This window comes from Xiphophorus maculatus, chromosome 6 (assembly GCF_002775205.1).
Source record: "Xiphophorus maculatus strain JP 163 A chromosome 6, X_maculatus-5.0-male, whole genome shotgun sequence".
NCBI classification, from domain to species: domain Eukaryota; kingdom Metazoa; phylum Chordata; class Actinopteri; order Cyprinodontiformes; family Poeciliidae; genus Xiphophorus; species Xiphophorus maculatus.
Window position 1 is genome coordinate 4,018,169 of NC_036448.1, and position 16,781 is coordinate 4,034,949.

At 40.9% G+C, this 16,781-nt stretch overlaps 1 protein-coding gene across 1 annotated transcript in view; it reads right to left on the reverse strand.

Annotated features, from left to right (window-relative positions):
• Positions 1–2,184: 2,184 nt before the first annotated feature.
• The window catches only part of cdc73 (cell division cycle 73), a 33,756-nt gene continuing 19,159 nt past the window's right edge, over positions 2,185–16,781 (reverse strand). Inside the window, exons 11-23 of the mRNA XM_005802390.3 lie at positions 16,713–16,770; positions 16,249–16,284; positions 16,075–16,162; positions 14,686–14,847; positions 12,908–13,008; positions 12,681–12,822; positions 7,440–12,590; positions 7,145–7,315; positions 4,584–4,763; positions 4,285–4,473; positions 2,954–3,118; positions 2,503–2,528; positions 2,185–2,391 (exon numbers count right to left, since the gene is read on the reverse strand). Of these exons, the coding sequence (XP_005802447.1) occupies positions 12,554–12,590; positions 12,681–12,822; positions 12,908–13,008; positions 14,686–14,847; positions 16,075–16,162; positions 16,249–16,284; positions 16,713–16,770 (624 nt within the window). The 3' untranslated portion in view covers positions 2,185–2,391; positions 2,503–2,528; positions 2,954–3,118; ... (2 more) ...; positions 7,145–7,315; positions 7,440–12,553. The remainder of the gene's footprint in view (positions 2,392–2,502; positions 2,529–2,953; positions 3,119–4,284; positions 4,474–4,583; positions 4,764–7,144; positions 7,316–7,439; positions 12,591–12,680; positions 12,823–12,907; positions 13,009–14,685; positions 14,848–16,074; positions 16,163–16,248; positions 16,285–16,712; positions 16,771–16,781) is intronic.

Genomic DNA, 16,781 nt, shown 5'->3' on the forward strand with positions numbered 1-16,781 from the left:
CTTACCCTTATCCTAACTCTAACCATTACATACCTAACCCTAACCCAAACCAAAACTCAATTCATACCTTTGCTCAGGGTTAGGGTTAGACCCCTGACCCCTGACCCAAAAACAGCGTTTCCCCTTGTGGGGACCAGGCTTCGGTCCCCACAAGGAGCAGTGTGTCCCCACAATGTAGTATATGGCAGGAAAATGGTCCCCATAAGGTATTAGAAACAAACGCGCGCACACACACACACACACACACACACACACACAAGGACACACTCTGAATTTGATTACCAGTAATGCTGTGGATCATCCCTGGTCTCTGTAATAATGTTGCCCTGTCTGATCATTTCTCTGTTGTCTTTGAAAGTATATCTGTTGACTCACTTAGCAGAAGTCATTACAACATGTTTACAGACAACACAGCAGAAGCGTTTGCTTAAATTTACTCTTCCTCCTCCCTTCTATCATTTTCATTCTAAAATTTCACACATCATTTATTCCATGTCTCCAGTTAAAGTGAAGAAATCTTTGTGTGGAACTGCTCTGCTGGTAAAATGTGAAAGAAACCCTTTTATTAAAGGGCCGAATGTAGGTGGCGTAAAATTCAACTTCACTTTTATTGTGAAATCAACAAAGAAAGTATTTATCACCCAACACTAAAATATGCAAAGGAAACGTTCTTTGTGGAAATCAAACACTTCATCAATGTTGGTGCCGTGTCCGCCACAGTGGTCAGGCTCACACACCCTCCTCTGACCGTACCGCCTAAACGCCAACGAACAAAAAACAAACATAAGGTGTGAGGAGACAAGGTGACTGAGGCTGCAGCCGTGGGAGGTGCTGGCTTTTGTTAAATGTGGAAAAAAAAAAAAAAAACACTAGGAAAGTGGAGGAAGAAAAATCATAAGAGGACACAGAGTGAGAATTAAAACTAAAAAACACCTGTGATGGAAAAATTACATTAAGGTCACATCTGCTAGTCATGTTATATGAAATGCTTATGAACTCTCACCAAAAGAACTATTTGGGTTACATGTAGAAGGTTGGAAGTTGTTTTCTACAGCTGCATCAGAACCAGACTGTCTCACCCCTTGTGGTTAATTCTTTATCTTTGGTATAAAACTCATGTGTTGTCTCTGCCTGACAGAGCTTTTCACCCAGACCTGCTTCATTACTGATTGTCCTACAAGCTCTCTGTATTTTGCACAATATATGAATAAACCTGATTGAGTGATTTCACCTGAACAGTGCTTGGAAATAGTATGTTTTCCACGACACACCTGAGCACAAAAAGCAACATACAGACATCACAACATAAAAATTGGATGGGTGAGGATGGAGTGGAGGGTTATAGCTTTGTGCATGTGTGTGTATGCATATGTGTGTTTGTGTGTTCCGTAAACACTGACTTAGATAGACTCTCCCAAGTGATGGAGTGTTCATCATCCTCAGCAGAGTCTGATTCAGGTCCATAGATGTCCTGTGGGGAGGCAACGGGCAGAGGGAGCAGAGCATCCTGTTCCCGAAACATCCAGGAGAAACTGAGCCGGCCAGCCTTCCAAGGCCGCCACAGGGGGCGCCAGATCAGATAACAACAATTATTTTGGTCAACTCTGTCTATTTCCATCTCCCTTAAAGTTTCACTGGTAAATCTCAATGGTGACTCTATAACAGCCAAACCCCTCTACAGTGGCATGTTGCACATAGTGCATACTCATTTTTCCCGCCACAGCAGTCATATTTAGAGATCTTAGTTATTGTAGCCTTTTTATTTTCCCAGTCTGCCAATAAACATGTGACGAGGTTTAATTGCTGTGATATTGATCTTATAGAGACCATCAGTGAAACTTTAACCTCTTTAACAGCAGCACTGGATATTGTTCATATTTATGTTACTCATAAACTGTTCTTGTGAGCAAAACTAACCAGGAAAATGTATTCAGTCAGTCCATTCAACCGGGACCGTCAGTGGATTTGAATTCCTTGAAAACTTAATTGGACTTTCACTTTAGAGGTTAAATCATCGCCCGGAGAAAGTTGGGCGGCTCAGTGGCTCCGCTCTGCAGAGAGCCTGATCAGGGTTACAGGATCGGCTCCAGCTTCCATGAACAGCACCAGATTTCACACACGATAAGAGTCCAAAATCCTTTTTAACACGGTGTGAGGGAGAACAAAACAAAGGATGCCCTGAAGTCCTGTCGAAATATTTTATTTTAGACAAAGTCAAGCATTTTATATTTACTGTCAACCAACAATCAACAGAATTTAACTAAAAAAAGAAAAAGTTTCCTTCCAGGTGTTTCTGTCAGAAATATCTCTGATGTCACTTCATTCTCTGCTTGCGGTGGATGAATCCAAAGCCAGGAAATGTTTCAGCGCTTCGGAAAATTTGCAAAAATTCTAATAAGACACAACAAATAAACTGAATTTAGGAGTGATTAACATTTCAGCAGACAAACTGTCTAAGAATGAGGTGATTATTGGAGAGATGTGTCCAAAAATAACACTTACTCGCTTAATGTCGGCAATGTGGCAACCTAGAAATAAACACACAGAGGTCATTTATAAATGTTGGATTTTTTGAGGTGCCAATAAATTCATAAAAACATTGATGATTGTATTTTTTTGAATTTCACATAAAAATGAATAAGGAAATGAGTCATTTTAAAAATGTTTGTAAATTAAAAAACAACTGCTTTATTAAAACTTCTTTAAATTTTAATAAAGCTTTATTAAAACTTCTCTTGGTTTCATGTTGTTGTTTTTAGATCAAGTGAATCAACGAATTGCCAAGTCAACTTCTTCCCTGAAACTAGATTGAAATTGAATTTAAAATTTAGAGCAATGTTTTACTTTGGTTTTCCTGTTTAAAGCCTTTTAACTAAAACAAATGACATCCTGCCTGTTAGACATCGTAGATTACCTGGAAACAAAATAAATTTCTATATCACATGTTACTCACAGTTGGTTGCTTCTATTCTTCCATTAGAGCACCTAGCAAACATCGAGTAACCCTGCCACTGTGTACAATCAATCTTCTTTGTCTCTCCATCCTTTATGTTGATCTGTGACGTTTCGTCAATATTCAGTCTTCGCATATCCAACACACAGGCTGAAGCGGCAGGAACTTTAAAGAAACAAAAGATCAAACTGTTTAGAAAAAAAATATCTGAACAAAATATCACATTTTATTCACATATCTGAACAAAATCAGAACTAGATGGTTAGTTGTGGCCCTGAGTCACAATTACAACAGACTAAACCAAAAAGAGTCAAACAGCATGTCGCTGTTACAATATCCTGACTGATGATTTATTTTGACTCTAGGAATATTTTCCAGGAAGTAGCATGATGTATATAAACTAGATTTGGGGCCTGATTGCTAGTTTGTAGTTATATGTACAAAATGTAGTTGGAGTTGTAATAACTACAAGCCAGCAGACTCTACATTGTTCCTCTTTAGATACGATCCAGTCACTTCCATTTCCAGTCATTTCGACCACCAGAACTGGGACGAGATCAGGCCCAGAAACCTGTCGAGTTTTTTTTTAATAGTTGAATATTCCCAGTTTTTTGTTTCAGTAATCTCTCACATTGTGAAGGAGAGTAATGTTGTGGTCCAATCAAGTGACCCGAAAAACTTTACTCAAGAATATACATTTTTGGAACCTTCTATTTTCTACGGTCCATTTCTGCGGTGCCTCTCCACTGTAGAGTCCACAGCCAGGATGTTCATATTAATGCCACATCCTGATGCTGAGAGACTTTTACTGCAGGAGCGCTGACTGACTGGCTCCACTGACAAAAATAAGAGCCATCGTTCTTTAGTTCCTGTAACAGATCAACCTGTAACGGTGATTACACTTAAAACTCCTGCAGTCACATTAAACCTTGTGGAGAGCGGTTACCATAACAACACTTTGTGTTCATTTGCTAAAATATGTTTACATTGCTGATTTAAAAGGAATGCTTTACACACCAACAGTTCATTACACATTTGATTTATTTCACTGAGTCAGTTAGCTGATTTGATTAATCCAACTCAATGTAAACCCCGTTGAACGCTGAAGTTCATCATGAGTTACTGTTTAAATTTAGTGGGGCGTTTTTTAAACAAAGAGAAAGCAGGATTGATGGTGTGGTTACCATGGCTCCACCGCTGTTAACACCAACCCAACTCTTTCTGCAGCTTTTAAAATGCTGTTTAGTTTTGACCTGATCGTCTCATTGTAGCTCCAACATGTTTCGCTCCTGCAGCAGAATATGTTAGTTGCAATGTCTTTGTCCACTTACTGCATGGTTGTGCTTCAGTCCAGGTTCCGTTTTGGCAAGTAATAGTTCCTCTGTCATTTGCTTGGCCTGTAGTGTATCCATTTCCACATTGATACTCTACGAGAGAGTTAGGGCCGTAAACCTCCTTGGGTTCCTGAATGATGACTGCATAGGGGATTTTATCAGGCTCATTACATGTATTATTGCTTCCTGTAAAATAAAAGTGCGATCTTTAGGACAAACACAAAAGCTAGTATTGGTTCTTTAATTGTTTGCTTGTGTCCCTTTAATATTTCAGCTCAAACATCTGACGGACTCACTCTCACAAACAAGCGGGGGAAGCCATATTCCATTTGAGCATCGAATACTGCCGGAGGGGGGTTCCATGTTAAACCCATCTTCACAGACGACTGTGATCTCGTCTTGGTTTTCATACAAATCCCTAGGTGCTTCTTCGGGCTTCCCATTTTCAATAGAAGGTGGAAGGCAGGAGCTACTATCTGAGAAAGGTAGGAGTTAGATCATTAGTTTGAAGATACTAGCCACAGTCTGCATGCTGTGTGATAGTGACTTAGTATTTTTGCTTTGTATTGAGAGGATCTAAGGCTGTCAGTATAAGGAGTAGATAAAGAAATGTATATATTGTAGATTTAATGACTGTCAGGAAATCCAGCGCCCAATTTAATTTAGCTTAATTTATGGAATTATATTTTTTCAATTTTACTAGTTTATTGTTTTTGTACTTTTAAAAAAATGAATTTCTAATGAAATGAGTAAAATTCATTATTTTACATTTATCATTTAAATCTGGTTTGTGGTTCTATTTAGCTACAACACCTTCCTGGAAGGGGGACAATGACTGGGGTCCTTTAGATCAAAGGTCCCCAACCTTTTTATTTTTATCACCTCAAGGCGTTTCAATTTTACTGGGGGGCGGGAGTGGGTGTGAACCGTGAGAGAAGGCTTCTTCATGTTGGTGTGTCCGTCCACATAACTGCGTGGGACGATCATGGCACAATTTTACGTCTTTTGCCCCAATTTTCCCCTTAGGACAATCTTAGAACGTTCCGAGCTTGCGATAATCGTAACCGATCATCCTGCTGTGTTTGGTGGGTTACGTAGGACGTCGGGACCGCGCCGATCTAAAATCGGCCCTTTTATCTCAGCGTGTGGGGTTTCCCCTCCCTGGTGAGCGAGAACGCAGCCTGTTGAATGGGACAGGTAGCCAATCAGAAAGCGCGGTGACGTAAGAACGGAGGGGAATCCCAAACAGCTGACGACGCGCAACCGAGGGTCCGGTGACAGATGATATGTGGAGCTACGGGGGGCTCGGAGGGCCCCCGGCCCGGGCCTAGAGGGAGCCCGGATGGGAGGCAGAATATGAACGGCGGCGCGCCCGAGAGTTACAAGGATCCAGAGGTGCACGAGGTGCTGCGACACGCTGCGCATGCGGCGCGTGCCTCTGCGTACCCGCTTCAACGAGTCAACCAGGCTTCAGGCTCTGAGTTGAAATTGATAAAAGTGTCAAAATGATCCGATCGCTCTCCCCGGTTCTGAACTGATTTGAATTTGTGTCGTTTCATCATTAGTGACCAGCAGCCGGATGTTTCTGTTGGTCCCTTGGTTTGTTTGGACTTCATGTCAGATGGATTTCAGAAGGACAGTCGCTCTCTGTGGTGGTGAAACTTGTTGTAAGGTTAAATTATTATGAGCTTTATTATTTGGGTATAAAGGGCCCGGTCATTAGCCCCGCCCCCCCGGCCAGACTCTCACTTGTTCCGCTAGTGAAACAGCATGAATGTTTATTCAGCATTTCGTACAAAAAATAACAGAAATGATAAGGAGAGGAGTTGGAGCAAAATTGCTACAATTGATAAACCCGGTAACTTTTCAGCTGTCCATCATTAATGTGACATAAATCATTTAGAAGGCTGTTGATTCAGCCGGGGCTTGACGCTGGACGCGGACACCAGCTGGCTTAAAATGACTCCACAAACTATCACTATTCTACTTTGTCCTCCGCGTTTGTTTATCGGAGGGTTTTACGGGATTTTCTTCTGAAATCGGGATGTTCCGGTTCGTGTGTGGCTGGACACACGAACCGATCGAACCTCTTTTACTTTTATTGGTTCGTGTGGTGTGTGGTCACAGAGGTTTGGAAAATCGGCCGACGATTCTGAAATCGTGCCGCTGTGAACCAGACTAAAGACTCACAAGCTCCTCTCCTCTCCCCTCGACCGCCGCCCTAACGCTCTCCGACTCTGGTCGCTATGGTAACGTTGACACATCCCTTCAAAATAAGATAGAGATGCGCGACAAAAACGAACATTTTCCTTTCGTGAAAATGTTTAACTCACAAATCAATGGGAGATCGGAGCTTCTTTTTTTTTTCTCTCTGCAACTTGATGGTCCCGGAAGAATGTGTGCTCTGGACTTACGGCAGAAATCCCACAATTCCGCGTCTTCATGTTCGAGCGGGAAGAAAAACCAACAACCGTGGCGAACGATAATGAGGATTAAGTTGTTAATGTGCTTGGCTCCGGTCGGACAACAACTTTTAAAATCTAAAGACGCGCTCCGCCATTAGCATGCAAGAAGAAGCGCAAACACTCAGTCGGCTCTCTGCGTGCGACATTATCGCGCCGTCTACTGCGCATGCGTTCAGGTCGTTTGCCCTTTCACGCCGAAGAATTGGGTCTCTTCAGGCTGCAGGGTGTGAACGTCGCTTAAGGACATTTTATATATGATATATATGCGACATGGGTCGCTGCAAAGAATATTGCTGTTCAGGACGCTGCCTGTAAACACGAAGCTTCAGTTCAGTAAAATCAACTCGTCTGCTGGTTTTTACAGTGTCACCTGTGGGTAATCCGGAACTCACCTACACACCGAGGGGTATGAGTCCATTCGCCTTTCTGGCAGGTGCTTGTTGCCCACCAGCCCTCCACCACCGGCTTAAATCCAGTTTCACAGCTATAAGTCAAGGTTCGTCCATCTTGCTGTGGGACAAAATAGCCATTAGTGAGCTCGGGAGGACTACAGGTTATTTGAGCTGAAAGAAAGACACACACAAAAAAATCAGTCAGTAAATTGTTCTGCTTTTTAAAAAAAAAAAAAAATTATTATTAACAAGTGGATAAAAATGAATGGGTAGCGGAGGGAAACGATGTTCTCACCGTGCAGGAGGCCAGGAAGCCAAGCCAGAAGCACAAATCCCAGATACCTCACACACATTTTGTCAGGAATAACAAAGTTCCTCTGTGGATTGGAACAAAATCCCAGCTCCGGACAGAAGTAGTTAATAATTATTCAGGGCAGACTTCCAAAAGTTAGGAAATCTGGAGTAAACAGTAGTTCTGCCAAAACGGTGCAAACAAATTTGTTAGACAAAAAAAAAGGAAAAAAAAACACTTGTAATGAATAATAATAAAAAAAAAGTACTATTTTTTTTTCTTTAAATATTTCTAAATTAGTTACAAAAAAAAAAAAAAACCCAAATAAAATACAGGGTCAGATCATCTCCACATCGGGTTACTTATGCAATCATAATCCATTCTCCAAAAGCAGCTGGACGATGTTTTCTATTCGATCAAAGAGCTCAAATGTATTTATTAGGACACCAAATTTCACAATAATTGCGTTCAGAGGTCAAGGTCGTTCCCCCCCACGCAGCCAGGCCACCGTCACGCTGCCCAGCAGAAGCACCGCTCTGCTGGGAAAAACAGTTTAGAAAACAAACACAATCAGTTCCGGGAACAGAGAGGGATTCATGTTTACTGCGTCTGTCTGTGTTCCGTTTTATTTTTTATTTTGCCATTGGAAACATTTAGACTACATATCGGATTGGATTCACGTTGGTTGGTTTGGGATTTGACAGGACAAACACGCAGTAGAGTCATCAGGTTTGCCAGCCGCCTGAACCAAGTTAATTTTAACAGGTTCTTAGTTTGAATAGAACAAGCAGTTCACTGTGGCTCCAGGAGGTGGCGGTGTTGCCTCAAATTTATAAGAGTAATGCTATAGTACAAATACTACAAATATAATACTACTAATAATATAGATACGATATTAGAGTGTTGTATGTTATTTAGGGGGAAAAAAACAAAATTATTTAGCAGGAATTAATTTTTTTTTTTAGTTAAAATAGAAAATCATGAATTATTCCTCCTGCAACAATACAACATATAATAGTTATGATTTCATACATTCCATATTTTTGGAATATATGGAATATCCACATTTTTGAATTGATAATTTTTAGTAAATTTAAAACAATTTTCAAGTTAAATATTCTTAGGATGAAAATATATATATTTTTAAATCCATGCTGCGGTGCCGATTAGTAAAGAACTTATGACAAATTATAATTTAAAAAAAAAGATTGCAGTTATCCTCGTTTATTGCGTATGTTTTTTTTCTACCAGATGTTTTCATTCCACTCCACTTTTCCACTATATGCTGGGACACGGCACTCTGAACAGCCAGCGTCTTTAACCTTTCATGGCTTTGACCTGCTAGGAAACCGGAAAGTCAGCTGACGGCCATAAATGACCATCACACGTTTCAGGAATATTAAACAGACATATTCCCTTTAAAACTGGTCTTAAGCATTACTCCTGCCCCCCAGTGAAAATAGTCAGTTTACAGACATAAACATATCAAACTAACGCTGCTGTTGCCCCTTTTATTTATTAATTTATTGGGTTTTACATTTACGCCCTGACTGAAGATAACACTATATGCATTAACACGATTCTCTGGGGTGGCCAACATTTGGCAAGTGGGCCACGGCTCGCACCGCACCACCTCCTCCCCTTGGGGGCGCCACCTCTCACCTCTGAAGCTCGGTGTTGCATAAGAAGAAAACCGTGGCAGATTTCAGGTTCACAGGTTCGTGGCCAACACGCCTGTTCTGATCCAACGGCTGGCAAAGAGCAGAGAGATCAGTTGTTTCCACACGACGGAGTATTAAGGCCACACGAAGAAAATAGTCAAAGTTACGAGAATAAAAGCGGGATAAAATTAGAATAAAATCGTAGTATGACGAGAATATACTTCGAGAATAAAGTCGAAACAATACGAGCAGAGTCACATTTTGAGAATAATCACTTCTCTTAGACTTTACTTGAAATATTTTCTCGTAATACTGACTGTATTCTCGTGTGATTTTATTATACTATGACTATTCGTGATGTTTATTATTGTACAAGCTTATCCTCGTAATTGTATTTTTTCTTAAAGGGCCTTAATACTCAGTATAAGTCATGATTTAATATATATAAAGTGAAATACTATAAAAACCAGGCAGGTCTTTCAGTGTTGCTCTCTTGTGGGGGTGCATTTTGCATTTTCCTTATGGCTTGTACAATATAAGCCATAAGGAAAAAGCTTATACTGTAAGCATTATACTCAGATTCATAAAGGAAAAATGTGTCAAAGCGACTAACAAAATTAAATGAACCCACCAGGTCATTATTTTGTGAACATCTTATTTCAGTAGACTGAGCTGCGCAGGACAGTCGTTCCTAACTGAGGTCGTCCATTCAAAACGACTCCAACAAAGTTTGCCGTTTCATGGCCTAAAGCATACATGCATCCTTTGCAATATTCTACCAGACCGAACATTGCAATAGTCCTTAGACCCTTTCCAGGAAATTACTGAAACTGTTGAAATCAGGCCAACGGTGCCACAAAACCACCAGGCTCAACTCTCTGTTTCACTGGTACCGCAGAGATGTGAACAAGGCTTTACACTGCCAGTCACAAGACTTTCCACCAAGTCTAGTTGAATCCATTTAGATGTGTAATTAAGAATTACAAGCGAGTCATTTGACTGAATTTGTGATGTAAATCAGAGTAATTTGGGGATTCTGAATTGTCTGAACAAGCAGCACAAGAAAGTAAAATAAACGCGTCTCTGCTGTTAATTTCACAGTAAATATTCAATGAAATACACTTTAATCTATTCCCTGCCTCGGTTGGAGTTAGATTTATTAATTTGCAGACAGATTTTAGTCAATTCTCATAATCCCCACATTGAACACCAGAAAAAATAATTAGAATTTGCTTGAACAGACGAGATGATCGAAAAGAACGATTATAGGTTGAAAAATAAATCGAGAGGCAACATCTGATTTGCTTCTGACATTTAAACCAACACAAAGAATGATAAATTAAGGCTAATTAATAAACTAATAATGTGAGCTTAACTGTGCTGAATGAGCTTTTTGTGCTCCAAACCTTTGCTGTGAGCCCATAAGCAGCCAGTGAATCAAAGCTAGCAGGACTAGCTTATTACCAAAACGTACTGGTTCTGTTTTGCTGTTTCAGTTAAGATAATGCACCTTACTAATTTGCATGTAGCGAAATAAAGCAGCTTGCTAGAGTAAATGTGTTTTTTGCCATTTGGAACCTAAATAAAGGCATGTAATACTTTTTCTGTACGTTATTCACCTGCTTGGCTTTAAGGGGAGGAAGCGAGTTTAAAAGCTGTATTATACTTTTACACTTGAAAACAGCAAAAACAGGAAACCGTAAAAAGCTCTCCATTCTAAAGCCTTTTTTGGATTCGTCACCCACGAAAACGGCCACCAATTTGTGGCAGCTCTGACATCCAGTATTTTTGTGAACATGCTTGGTTTCAGATTAAATCTTTTCAAGTCAAAGGGTTTGGGTTTAAGTGAAGTGATGAGTCAGTGGTGTAACGGCCCTAGTCAAGTTGAGAGTCTTTATGAAATCATCGAGTCTAAAGTCATGTGACTCGATTCCAAGTCACATGACCCGAGACTCTGTTATCTGCATTCTTCAGGTTTTTCCCAATTATTCGCTGAAGGTCTCAGACAAAAGCAGCCGTTTGGTTTTAAACCAACTGCTGACAGGTTGCAGGATTCCTATTCATTTTTTATGTTAGAAAAAAAAAATCTACAGATTTTTCCTGATTCAACTTTCCGGAATTTGTAGATGTTTACATTCATTTAAGACATAAAAACTAAACATTTTTATGAGCCTATGGGTGATATTTCCAGATTAGAGCAGCTTAAGAAAGAGGGGGAAAAAAGAAAGTAGGACCAAAAGATGTTGAGGACAATTTAGAAAGGAAGGATGACAAGGAAACAAAGAGAGAGCAGGCAAGTGGAAGGGAAATGAGACGATGGTGGACAGAAAAGAAGAAAGGAATGAAAAAAATACAAGAAAGGAAAGAGATATAGACAAGTGGGTAAGGAAAGCAAACAAGGCAAGGAAGAAAAGGGACGGAGACGGAAGTAACAATGAGGGGATGAGGTAGGACAGAGGGCTGGAAAGAGGAATGGACAATGAAGGAAACAAAAACAAAAGGAAGGTCCCAATGAATGAAAGACGAGAGGGAGGATAGAGAAAAGGAAAGAAACAGGGGAAGCAGTGAGACACAAGGAAACAAGAAAAAGAAAGACAGATCGGCACATGAAAGATATTCTGGGAATACTTTGGTTTTCTTGGCATCATCAAATAAAAGTGCTGTAAAAAAAAGCCACGAACAGCCCAGCCAACAACATCCATCTAGGCGTTTCACAAAGGCTTTATTGTCCGTTCTCATGTGGTGACTTAAAGCAATTATTCTCATCTAGCACAACACCAACGAAGAAGAAAAAGAAGACAGTCATTAGATGACCGGTAGAGGTGCTGATGGCGTGAAAAACAGAAGTAGGAACTGACTTAGATAACCGAATCACTCACCTGCAGCCGTCTCTGCTCAAAGAGCTTCGGCTCTCTCTGGTTTTATCATGTATGTACATTATGGCCACAAACGCGCTAAATCAGAAGGTCGTCACAGTCTCTGCGCTCCTTCTTAGCTCTACGTCGCTTCAGTTGTTTTCCCCGATCCGAACAGTTCTGAGCGGAAAGCAACAATCTCCTTGATATAGACGGCCAAAAACAAGGAAACCCGAAACATCTCCATCAGGTTTTTGTTGCTAGGTAACTTGTTTTTGACCGTTTCCGCAGTTTGTAGAATTTTATATCAAACGTAGTTTGGTTTTTCTGTTAAACTACCTGGAAACTTAAGGGAAAAAAAAACAACAAAACAAAATAAAACAAAAACTGGGTCTGAAACAGAAAAACCCATTAAAAAGACTTTTCTTATGTTCAGAGGGAAAACTCCAGACACTTTGGGAGTTTTCGGGGAAATCCGTCGGCTGTTCCGTCCGCCTCGGTGGAGGATGGCTTGGCTGCTGGGAAAACACGAGGACCGAGCCAAGTTGGAAGGCTGTGGAATTAACTTGAGGGAATTTCAGAGAGAAACACTGATCTGAGCTCAGAACCGGAGGTGAGATTTGTGTTTCACCATGTATCTAAAGAAAGAAAGACGAGAAGACAACAACAGGTAAGTTATAGCTTTGAGACATCAGGTCACGGAAATCAAAGAGGAAAGGAGTAAACACCTGTCGAGGGTTTCCCAAAAGCGTAAGAAGACGGGTCGGTCGAGGTGGCGTTTGTGGCGGCTCAGCTCCAGGACGGTCACGTCCCATTTCTGCACGTTCGGGTCCGTCTTCGCCTCGTCGTATTTCAAATGGAAGGCCCGAACTGCAGGGGAGAGAGGGAAGCGCGCGGTGAGAATGTTGCATTTCGCCCACCGCGTCCTCGTAAGCCAGAAAGGCCTTTCACTCACTTTTGGCAAAAATGTCGACCGGAGAGCCGTCGGGCAGCAGCCACGGCCAGCCCTTGAACTGCCAGGCGGGACCCTGCACGAACACGGCCACCACCCGGTCCCTGCAGGAACACAGAGCGGCCAAACTGAAGCGGGAGGAAGTTTCCCCAAAAGGTGTTCCAGATGCACGCGGCGCGCTGCGGCTTGACTGATTTACAACTTTTCGGTTTTGTCACGTGTTGGAGAAAAAGGAAACTCGTGGGGTATTTTTGCACTTCCTCTGGTTTCACCCTTCACCCTTGACACAAACTTCAGTGGAAGTGAAATTACACGATTTAGCAGAATCATATAGCCATGCAGCGAAAGAGTCAACATTGGCTCCTCTATTAACCCTTTAACATTGTTTTTACCAGCGCTGCATTGAGAAGTAGCTCGCACAATGAGCTCAGCTGATGCACAGTTGAGAGAACATGATGTAAAGCTCAAAAAAGTTGATTTTAAAATACTGCCCCTTTAATGATTTCAAGGTAAATGTGGAGCCCAGTTTTGATCTGGTTCCCATCTTTTAGACGTCCAGGGTTCTAAAAAGCTCTCCCTGGGATCATCACTACGCTCACATTTTGAACCAGATTAAGCATCAAGTTACAAACAGAACCATCCCAACCTGGTTGCACTAATCTGTAAGAATGAGGACATTTAACCACCAAGTTTTGGTTTTGGCACATCTGCACCAGGGGAAGATGAATAGCTCGCTACAGTCTAGATTCTACTGAACATATGAGGATTATTATGTAATTAAACTGGAACAGTTTATTATTCCTTGCACAAATTAAACGGCTGCAACACAAACACCAACTTGCTAGCAGGCGACTGTGAATTTCATTGCAATGTTTTGCTGTACGTTTGTGATAGTGATCAAAATGTTGTACATTTGTTCATAATGTTTTGGTCCAGGCGTTGCTTTTTAAGACAGTTATTCCCTCTGGTTCTGAATTTCCTGTCCCTATTTTTTTTTTTATTTCATCATTCATCATGTTTTTCTTTTCTTTCTATCAAACCTGGTCTTCAGGCTGGTACTTTGGTCTCAATCAGCCCTTTTTATTTATAAGGACAATTTTGTTTACAGATATTTCAATATTCACTTTATCTGTTGCTTTGTTTATGAATTTTAGGTATTTCAAGTTAGAAGTTAATTAGGACTTAAAATGTACTGATTTTTGAGGATGCGTTTTTGCATTATTATGCCATTACCATGATATTACTTGAAAATGGTCTCAAAACAACAATAATGTCGTTTATCACAGTAACTTTTGGAACAATTTGTCCAGTAAATTTTTTATTGTGACAGACCTAACTGTGATTTTCACAATCTAAATTAAAATATCCAAGTAAATGACCTTTTCAGTGATAATCTCGACCATTGATGTGTGGGTTACTGGTCTTTTATCTCCACTTGTCCGATACTTTGGTGTCCAGTTCACTTAATTCTTGTCCACTTTAACTGTACAATCTTGATACTGATGGCTATGGATTTTAATCCCATATTAAAACTTGGGTTTCAGAAAAGGCCTGTTATTCTGCTATATTCTTTATAGCATCATCGTTAATGATTTCAGGCGTAAGGAAAAGGAAGTAGTAAATGATGGAAATACTGTTGTGTTAAACAAACAAACAAAAAAGAAAAGCAGAACCATGCTGAGACTGTTCAACAACTGGACTGTGACTTACTTCCACAGCCGGAAACCGAGCTGATGCAGCGCTCTCTTCACAGAGTGACTGAATGAAAAGCAGCAGCTCACCAGTCCTGTGGAGCCAGTTTCAGCGGCTGGTCGATGACGCGGTAGGGAACGGTGACGCTGAGCGTGGCGCCGCCCGGCTGGATCTGGTCTTTGCGCCTCTGGAGCAGAACCTCGTTGTCCCGCTGGATGCCCTGCTTCTTCTTGTCCTCTGATGTAGTGAACCTGGAAACAGGGATTTGAAGGATTCAGTCTCTCCGTTTGAGGATAAATCCAGTTTATGCTGGTTGTCCATCCGACTAGGAGTACTAATCCTTTGGTGCCTGGAGTTCATTTCATACACCGTATCAGTTCACTACCGGTTTCCATGGTCACCACAGTGCTGAGACTGCCCTGGTCAAAGTGGTCAATGACATCCACACAATTACAGACTGTGGAAGAACCACGGTGACGCAGCATTTGACTGTTGACCGCGACATATTACTGAAGTAAGTGGAGAGTTGGGTAGGATTCTCAGTCAGTACTCAGTTGGTTGGAATCTTATCCACAGAACGGCGATTTCTTTGGGTAGACTTTAAAACGCTGCTAGTTTATAAATCCCTGAACAGCTGAGCACCACAATACATTAAAGATCTGTTGTTGTATCAAAATTCCACACCTCTCAGGTCTTCTGGTTCTGCTCTGCATCCCCAGAACCAAACATGGAGAAGCAGCATTCAGCTTCTATACACCACAAATCTGGAACAAACTTCCAGAAAACTGCAAAACAGCCGAAACACTGAGTTCCTTTAAATCAAGTCTAAAAATCCACCTGTTTAGAGATGTCTTTGATTAATGTAACTGGAATATTGATCCATATATTTGATGTGCATTTGCTTGATGATGGCATCTGACAAAATGTACTGTTTATTGCTCGCTTCATAATAACTATTGAGTTTTTATGGTGGAAAGCACTTGGAACTGACACGTTGCTATACAAATAAACTTGACTTGAATGTTGGTAATACTTGGTTTGCAGCAATATGATAAAAATAAAACAAACACCAGCTGTTAACATCGACCCAAGTATACTTACTGGACAGATATTAAAAAGAATCCACCAACATCGACTAAAATCGGTGTGAAAGCTGAGATATTGTGCATCCCTACTTTTGGCTGAAGGTTATTCTGTGAGAATCTTATATTCAGCCAGGTCTATGTTCTAGATTTCGGCCATCTTTAATGCTTAAACGTCTTAGTGCCAGTTCTGGGCGGAGCTTTTCATTGTCTACAGAGAAACACAACTAATTGGAACATAACTTGGGAAATGAATCATTAATAAACACGTGCCGGTAGTAGTGGGGGGAAAAAAAAGGGTACTTTTACATGTCAGCCACTTTATCTAAACTAGAAAGGCAAAGGCAAAAAAAAAAAACAACAACAAAAAAACCCCCCATTACATCCACATCTTACTTCAGATCCTGCAGAAGATCCTTAGCATTGAGCATCGTGATGAGGGAGGTGGTGGCAGCAGGGATGATGATGATGGGGGTTCGGGATCCTGCAGACAAAGTGTTAAAAACGAGCAGAAGGTTAGCGAACGCCTCACGTTAATCGGTATTTACATAAAGGGCAGCAGATGTGTACCTTTCTTCTGATTTGGTGGAGGTCTGGCTTGTGAAACTTAAAAAAAAAAGATGAGAAAAACCATTTTCAGAAACAATATAAATCAAAACATGTCAAACATTAAGGATCATCTTGGGTCACGTGACTCTTCTGACCACACAAAGTCCCTCCAATCGTAATTTTATCCAGACAGAGCATATTTCTATTTATAGAGTCTATAAACAAGTTCTCTCTTGGTGAAACCCAAACTGAGGTCACTTTGTTCTTATCTCAAGACAGCTCTCTAATGAGCTGACAGAACTGTTAATGCGAGCAGCAAATAAGTTGAAGTTTCCTGTCTTTATCAGCTATAAACAAGCAGCATTTTAAGAAACAAACCATGTTTAATGTGCACTTTTACAGAAGTACAGGTCATTTTATAATACTTGGAAAAAGTACACTGGAAGCACAATGTTTATACGTAAAGATTTTAAGTCAATTCGGACCTGGGCGGGGTACTGGCTGCAGCGCCGGGGTCTGGGCCTTCCGGGCAGACGCTCCTTCCTTCAAACAGA